The 8904-nt window shown below is 35.2% G+C and overlaps 1 protein-coding gene across 1 annotated transcript; it reads left to right on the forward strand.

Annotated features, from left to right (window-relative positions):
• On the forward strand, nucleotides 1–6247 carry LOC107867165 (probable inactive receptor kinase At5g67200). The gene is made up of 2 exons (XM_016713298.2): nucleotides 1–1614; nucleotides 5423–6247. The coding sequence occupies exons 1-2, from the start codon at nucleotides 237–239 to the stop codon at nucleotides 6019–6021; spliced, it is 1977 nt and encodes a 658-aa protein (XP_016568784.2). The 5' UTR covers nucleotides 1–236; the 3' UTR covers nucleotides 6022–6247.
• Nucleotides 6248–8904: the final 2657 nt, after the last annotated feature.

The raw sequence follows: 8904 nt of genomic DNA on the forward strand, positions 1-8904 counted from the left end.
TTTCAGAAACATAAGGCCATGGCTGCTGACACAGAAACAGAGAGGAAAAAAATGAAGTCCCCACTTCCTTTTCTTTTCTCAAAAATCTTCACGTGAATCTGACTCTGCCTTTGCCATATCTGCTAAGACACCTCCTGCTTCTCTCTTTAATCCTCCAGCTCTTTTGTCACGTACTGCACTTCTGCATAATTTTACATTGTAGACCAAAAAAAGTGTTGCAGAAATTCAATCCTAAGATGAAAATACAACAATTCTTAGTTGTTATACTTCTCTTGCTTTTGTCTACTTCCTCTACCTCTACCGTTTCTTCAGATGCATCAGCATTGTTAGCATTCAAATATAAAGCTGATTTGGAGAACAAACTCGAGTTTTCCACTAATACAACCTTCAGATTTTGCAAATGGCAAGGTGTACAATGTGCTGGAAAGAAAGTTGTTCGTATTATTATTGAAAGTTTATGGTTAGGAGGTACATTTCCTGCTGATACATTGTCTAGGCTTGATCAACTACGAGTTTTGAGTCTTCAAAACAACTCACTAACCGGTCCGATTCCTGATCTTTCTTCACTAACAAATCTCAAAGTACTTTTCCTTGACCATAACATTTTCACTGGTTCAATTCCAGTTTCCATTTTCACTCTTCACAGGCTCAAAACCCTTGATCTCTCTTACAACAATCTCACTGGTTCAATACCCATTGCAATCAACGGGTTGAACCGGTTGTACTATCTCCGGCTTGATTCAAACCGGATAAACGGTTCAGTCCCACCGTTAAATCAATCTACTCTCCAGGTGTTCAACATTTCTTGCAATGCCCTTTCTGGTCCTATTCCAGTAACGAAAACGTTATCCCAGTTTAAAGCGTCGTCGTTTTCGGATAATAAAGGACTTTGTGGAGAGCTAGTACACAAAGAATGCCGTCCAATACAGCCATTTTTCAGTCCGTCAACGGCTGCCATCACCGAAAAAACGCCGCCGCCACCAGCAGAACTTGGGCAAAACGAAGAGCTACAAAAGCGGGGTCCACTTAACCATGCGGAAAAGAAACACCATAAAAGATATTTACTCATTATTGGTGTTTCAACAGGCTGTTTAGCCCTCCTGTGTTCGTTGATATTACTAGCATTAGCTTCAAAGAAACACAAGAACACGAAGAAACTAGGACAAGCCAAGACAAACACATTCGATCCAAGTGTTACAGGCAATGCAGAAGCAGTAATGAGGATCGAAGAGGAGAACAATGAGCTAGAAGAGAAGGTGAAAAGAGTACAACAAGTGATGGGCAAAAGTGGGAGTTTAGTATTCTGTGCAGGTGAGGTGCAGGTGTATACACTGGAACAGCTGATGAGAGCTTCTGCTGAGCTATTAGGTAGAGGAACAATGGGGACCACTTACAAAGCAGTGCTTGATAACCGTTTGATTGTATGTGTGAAGAGATTGGACGGTGAAAGGTTGGCGGGTACAAGTCAAGAAGATTTTGAGCGGCATATGGAATCAGTGGGCGGGCTTAGACACCCGAATTTGGTTCCTTTTCGGGCTTATTTTCAGGCCCGGCAAGAAAGGCTTTTGGTCTATGATTATCAACCCAATGGCAGCCTCTTTTCCCTTATTCATGGTATGTTTCTTCTCCATTCATCTATAAAACTTAGCTATTTGTTTGCTTGTGTTGGGAAAAATAGACTATTTTTCCCGCTTCTTTCGGACCGCTTTCAAGCAGAAAATAACAGAGAAATTAAAAAAAATAATAACACAAAGATTTAATGTGGAAAACTCCCCAATTGAAGAAAAATCACGGGCCTTCTAGAAAAATATTCACTATATGAAAATTATTACACCATACAATACACAATATTTTTCTCACACACCCTTACTTCCTAAAATACTTGAATTATCTCTAAACCTCTTTAATAGTAAACAAGAAAAAAAATATTTTTGTCTGTGTTAAATAATGAAGGAGATGGAGTTTATTTATAACTTTCAACCTCCTCCCAACCAAAGTAAATTTTCGATGTGGGATCTTCTTTCTTCAAAACAAACTTCAACAAATCTCCAACTTTTGAAGAGAAGAAAATGCAATCCATTGGCCATTTATAGTTAACAAAATCAGTTCTCCACCTGACTCTAAACTCGGCCAATCATATGTAACTGTAACTTCCACATTGTATCATAATTCTAAATTCAAGAATTATCATACCCCCACTATAAAGAGTACATCCACTCAGATTGAACAACCAATCCAAGAATTTTTACTTGAAATCACTTTCTAATTTCAAGAATTTCGTTTTCGGCACATGTCGAAAAAACTGCTAATAACTTATGGTGCAACTATCTTGTTGATTTCTTGAAAGTTTATTAGCCATCGACATCCTTTACACCACACACCTTGCATCACCTATCAACCAATGCTCATGTGCAAACTTGTGGACCAGCTACCAATTAAACATATCTTTCATGGCAATTCTAAAGGTAACATTCATGCCATGAGGATTTTCATCTTTCTTACAAAGAAATATCATCCCACTATTCTAGGGAGACAACATTGGCAGCATTTTCTTTGGAGCTTTCAGCCGAACTAGCCCCATTATTTGAACAATTATTTTTAACATGTCCCGGTTGTTTACAATTCCAGCAGATGACCTTCTTCTTAGAGCTTTGCTTCCATTTTTCTTTAACAACAAGAGCTGAATCTTCTAGAGATTTTTCATCTCCATTCTTCAATTTTTTTTCCTTTGAAATCAATTTGCTTGTCACTTCTCCCATATATTAAAATTGGTTGCATGTGCTTGTAGGAAGATGGAAGAGACTAGATGAGTCGAAGTGTCTTGTCTTCATCATCAATTTTCACTCCAATAGATTTCAATTCAGAAACAATCTCATTCAAGACACTCAAATGATCAGAAATAGTAGTACCTTCAGCCATTTGCAATTTATAAAATTGCTCCTTCAAATATAACCTATTTGAAATACTTTTGGTTTGGTACAATTTTTCAAGTTTCTCCCACAACTCCTTTGTTGTAGACAATCCAATCACATTAGCAAGAACATTTTTAGCTAAACACAAGCGAATTTGACTTGCCACTTTCATGTCTAGCTCTTCCCATTCTTCATCACTAATTTTGAATTTTTCTGTGTCTTTACTGCTTTCAGATTTTTCTGAACCCTTATCATCTTTTTCGCTACTTGGTCTCTCTTTCAATGCATTGTATAATCCAGATTAGATTAACACATGACTTGCACTTGCCATTAGTTCCCAGAAAAGAGAGGTGGATCACAAGGGATACACTTAAGTACCAAGTCTTTTCTTAGCGAGAACCTTTTAGATTATACTTATTCCCACTATTACCAAATATACAAGCACCTCAAAATAACTCCACCACAATAGCAAACTCCACCGGAATCAGACTCCACTTGCTACTCCACCGAAATCAGACTCCACTTGCTACTCCACCAGGACGAAACTTCTGCTTGAGAACAATAATTCTAATTCAGAAATTTTTTCTCATGTGGAAGATCAGCTAGTTCAGAAATTTTTTCTGATGTGGAAGATCAGACAAAGCTTCAACCACAGAGCATACTAAAAAACTTCTGCTTGAGAACAATAATTCTAATTCAAAAAAATTTTCTGATGTGGAAGATCAGATAAAGCTGCAACCACATAGCATACTAAAATTTCAAAAGAATTATTCCACACCAAAGGAAATTTCAAAAGAATTATTCCACACCAAAGGCTCTAATATCACTTGTTGGAAAAAATGGACTATTTTTCCTGCCCCTTCCAGACCGCTTTCAAGCAGAAAATAACAGAGAAAAATAACAGAGAAATTAAAGAGAATAACAACTCAAAGATTTAACGTGGAAAACTCTCCAATTGAAGAAAAATCACGGGTCTCCCAGAAAAATATTCATTATATGAAAATTATTACACCATACAATACACAATATTTTTCTCACACACCCACACTTCCTAAAATACTATTCTCAAAGTTAGCTCTAAACCTCTTCAATAATAAACAAGGAAAAAATACTTTTGTGTGTGTTAAACAATGAAGGAGGTAGAGTTTATTTATAACTCCCAACCTCCTTCCAACCAAAGTAAATTTTAGATGTGGGATTTTCTTTCTTCAAAACAAACTTCAATAGCTTGGAGCTGTATCAGTTTATTAATGCGCGTTGTATCTGTTGTATTTGTTCGCTCTAATACAAAGGGAATTGATACATCAATTCAAAGCCAATTAATACACTAAAGTATTGTTACATTCGATAATTATCTAAACTATTGCTATGATTGATAATTAGGACTCAACGTACCACTGTTTCTGAAATTTTCTCTTTAAAAAAAATCTAATTATTCATAATCAAATTTAAAATTTGTATAATGCTGACAAATTGGTCATTTAACTGGAACATGATTCTCAACAATTAGTTATTTTTTCATGTTAGTGGTATTTTATATGGTAGTGTTTGAAGTTTAAGATGTTAATTTAACGTAATTATTATTGTTTGTTGAAAATAATAGAGTAGCAATAAAACATTAGTACAGTAATTAGTTTGATAGGAACATTACACGTCAAATTGAAATATGAAGATTTACAATAATACAAGAATTTAATAGCATGTGGTATACTATATTTGTAGAAAATGATAATACTCCATTATTATTAGTCATGTTATAAACAACCCTTTTATTTCGAATACTGTTAAAGCTGTCTCATTGATGAGGTGCGTTATATACTCTATTAACTAAACAAATTTGCTCCAGTAAATTTATTTTGGAAAAGAAAAATGAAAATTTATTTTGAATATAGCAGACAAGTAAAAATATTTTAAATCAGCTGTCCAATTAAATAGGGACTACTCCATAACCCTATTGTTTCAGTTCCTCAACCCCAAGATATTCACAAACACAGGGAATCTTAAAGCTGACCCTGACGAATACTTTTATGTTTGTTTAGTGTCCTAATCATAGATTATAGTAAGCATTATTAAAGTAAATTCCGTCTGGATTAAGAATGTTACTACTTTAATTCTGTTTCACGTGTGGTTGCGTAACGTGAAATTTATAAAAATATGGTGGTGTTACTGTTAGCATTCATAATTCATAAAGTAATACTCCCTCCATTTTATTTTAGTTGGTCCTCTTTCTAAAAATATTTGTTCCAATGTAGTTGCCTCGTTGATGAAATCTAGAGGATTTTAATATGTTCTTCCAATAATACTCTTGTCGTTAAATGACTAAACAAGTTGTATATATTTAAATTTATATTTTCAAAACATAATTAATAAGGTTAATTTGATAAAATAGACCTCTAATAAATATTTTTCTTAATCCAACTAATACAAAACGGAGGGAGTATATAATGACGTGGTCAATCTGACGTGGCATCTGAAATGTACTTTGACTGGTCAACTTGGCACGTGGACAGGTTCCAAGTCATCAAAAGCGAAGCCACTTCACTGGACCTCATGCTTGAAAATAGCAGAGGATGTAGCACAAGGACTTTCCTACATCCACCAAGCATGGAGGCTTGTCCATGGCAATCTCAAGTCTTCCAATGTCCTCCTCGGCTCGGACTTCGAGGCGTGCATTTCTGACTATTGCCTCTCTGTCCTCGCCATCCCCTCGGATGACGAGGACCCTGATTCTGTAGCCTATAAGGCTCCAGAAATCCGAAAGCTGAATCACAACAACCACCACCAAGCCAATGCCAAGGCTGATGTCTACTCGCTTGGCGTTGTTTTGCTTGAGCTTCTAACGGGGAACCATCCTTCGGAACATCCTTATCTAATGCCAGATGATATGATCCATTGGGTGAAGTCTACTAGAGAGGATAATGATGGTAGTATTGGAGAAGATAGTAAGTTGGAGATGCTTCTTGAAGTTGCTATGGCTTGTAGAGTGAGCTCACCAGAGCAAAGACCAACAATGTGGCAAGTGTTAAAGATGATGCAAGAGATTAAAGAAGTTGTTATAATGGAAGATAGTCATGAAATGGACCTTCTCACTGGCCCTCCGAATTCTTAGTTATTATTATAAAATTAAATATGTATTATATTCACTACAGAACTTTGATTATTAGTAATGTAATTGCAAAAGAAGGGATCAAAACGGGAAAGACTATACTTTTGTTAGCATGTTGACAAGTAGTGGCAGGTTTTGTTTAGTGTATTATCCCCTTATTTCACCTTATTGGATATCCCCAATTTCTATTTCAATAGTGGAAATTGAGGTTGAATTATTTTCTCTGTAATATATACTATAACTGTGCGTCAGTTACAAACAAATTGGGATTGGTTATATGATTTCATCTAGGCATGGAACTGGCCATGTGAGCAAGCTCTCACCGACGGTTTTCTCTCTATAATGTGTATCTATTAAAATTCCTGTAGATGTTAAAAATTGAAATCTTGGTGGACAGTAATATGGTAGCAATATTTAATATTCATCTACTCAAGTTCAAGAAAGGATATTACTTGCCATCTTGTTGGCATTTGGCTGGCTAGCTACTTCTAGTTCAGCACTAATTGAATGTTGAGTTTCTTCTTACAGTTGAAGGTTGAATTCATAAAAAGTACTACTACTGTTGGAGGCAGTACACATTCTTCACTTTGCCCCTATTACTTTATGGCTTTGATAGAGGTGAGTAGGTGTAGCAGAGTTAAAGTGGTAAGGTAAAACCTCAATTGTGTTGGCTGGACAAATTAATATAGCATTGGTGGATGCTTTTATTTCATATAAATGTGACTGTATTCATGTTAGGGAAATTTGTGTTCTTTATTGCAAAAAATATATAGTAATATATACTTCATGACATGTGATCAATCGTATACAAGAGGGGTTGCTCGGACGGTAAACACCCTCCACCTTCAACTGTGAGGTGTATAATTCGTCCATTAACCTAACAATTGAAAGAAAAGAACCCTATCCACTTTCAAATGGTCCCTTTGCCAAGCACCTTCACTATCTTACACAAAATTATTACTACCATGCTTGTAATTTCTTTGTTTATACCTTGAATAGATTTTGATGTATGCCTGCAAGGAAACAACAGTCATTCCATCCATTTTGTACGGCAAGGGAAAAGTAGGACCACAAACACCAGATACAAGTATAAATTAAAACCAGTTCATAAATTTTGACGGACCACAAACACCATACAAAACCATTTATCAGAACCTTGCTGCTAAAAACTGGAAAAAAAAAACATCATCCTTTGACTACTGATCATTCTTAAATTTCCAAATATCATGAGTCTACAAATGTAAATATTTATCTAATCGGTCATTGTCCTTGCAGGATTTAGTTGGCGACCAAAAGGTCGATCATAATTCAAACAGTAGTGTCACGAGTTCAAGACAACTAGCAACGACCTAATTAAACTTTTTAAAGAAAGTATTAGCTATCATAATATCAATTCTTTGCAATTAGTGAGCAAGCATGTATGCCTTAACATATACATTTCTTTTTGTCTGCTTGACCTCGAAGAGAGGCAAGCAACCCATAACTTTAATCAATCAAATGTCTTAATGTTAAGAGTATGGGCCTTTTTGTTGTCACTATAATCCAAACTAGAATTTTGAAATTTGAAACTCATTGAAACGTAATATGAGCCCTCAAATTTGGTGAGATGACCAATTTTCAGGTTCTTTTAGCCTCTATAAAGTAGTAATAGAATTGCTACACTTGAATACGAAAACAAAATTCAGATAAAAATTGGACAGTTTTCATAAATCTCAACAATTTAGTACCTAATTACATAAAATCTCGATTTTTCATTTATTGTTGCGATACATAGCTAAGACCCACGATATATCACCATCTGATACATAAGTACATAACTCTTATGTGTTAAACTCACATAGATACATTCAGATACATAAGTTTTATGTATCAGTAGCACGAAAAGCACTCTGATACATGATTTTTGTAAATTTTCAATCAAACACATCTTTCTTATGTATCTAAAGCCTAATATTCAGAAGATACATAGTTTTTGTACATTTGGTGGAAGATCGTGTGATGTGTCTTCTTGTTCTATTCAGAAGATACATAGTTTTTGTACATTTGGTGGAAGATCGTGTGATGTGTCTTCTTGTTCTTTTCTACCAGATAAAACATTCTTATGTATCTCCGAACTCTATTAACAAACACAACATTCTTATGTATCTTCATTAGCATCATCATCTTTAACCTCTATTGACGAATTTCCTAACTTCAGAATTCCTCATGGCTTTGTATTCCGCCATGAATTTGAGATGTGATGGTGGGGACTCTGTGTATTCGAGATCTATCATAATCATCTTCTTTCATTGACGAATTTCCAAACTCTCGATATTTGTATCCTTTTTAGTCAATCCCGTGATGTATCTTCATTCCGATACATATTACGGGTTTAACGGAGCTTCGGCGAAAATTGATCGGAGCAATGGAGATAGTGGTGACACCGCTGTGATACATTTTAAGTTCTTTCGAATTCCTAAACTGTTTACTAGAGTTGTTCCATATTTTAGTTAGGATATTTTTATTCAAAACTTTTTTCATGTTAAAAGAGTGGCTATTAGTAATAATCATGTTGCTCAGACTATTCAAATATATTAGAGATATATGTTGAATTCTTTAAAAGTAGTGTACTTTGGAGAATCCAATACGAGTGGGGCATCGAAAATGCAGAAATTAAGTAGTAATAACTTATAACTTAGTGATATTAACCTGAATAGCTTCCCAACCAACCACATAAACTTAAAATATCTGGCAATGTATAATATGCCTATAACAACCGTGTGTAATTAGTGAATAATCTATGTACATCGGATACAAAATGTTAACGTTGATTCCAACCAGCTATGTTTATGTAGAGATCCCAAAATAGTGATTTTCCCACTTCCCTATTAGTCATATTGGGCCTTC

The sequence above is a fragment of the Capsicum annuum genome, chromosome 4, assembly GCF_002878395.1.
Source record: "Capsicum annuum cultivar UCD-10X-F1 chromosome 4, UCD10Xv1.1, whole genome shotgun sequence".
Classification (NCBI taxonomy): Eukaryota; Viridiplantae; Streptophyta; class Magnoliopsida; order Solanales; family Solanaceae; genus Capsicum; species Capsicum annuum.

What these genes read in the sequence shown, in the direction of transcription:
- LOC107867165 (XM_016713298.2), top strand. Translation starts at nt 237, where the DNA reads ATGAAAATACAACAATTCTTAGTTGTTATACTTCTCTTGCTTTTGTCT. An exon ending in CCTCTTTTCCCTTATTCATG is followed by an intron (nt 1,615 to 5,422) that starts GTATGTTTCTTC and finishes GCACGTGGACAG; the next exon opens with GTTCCAAGTCATCAAAAGCG.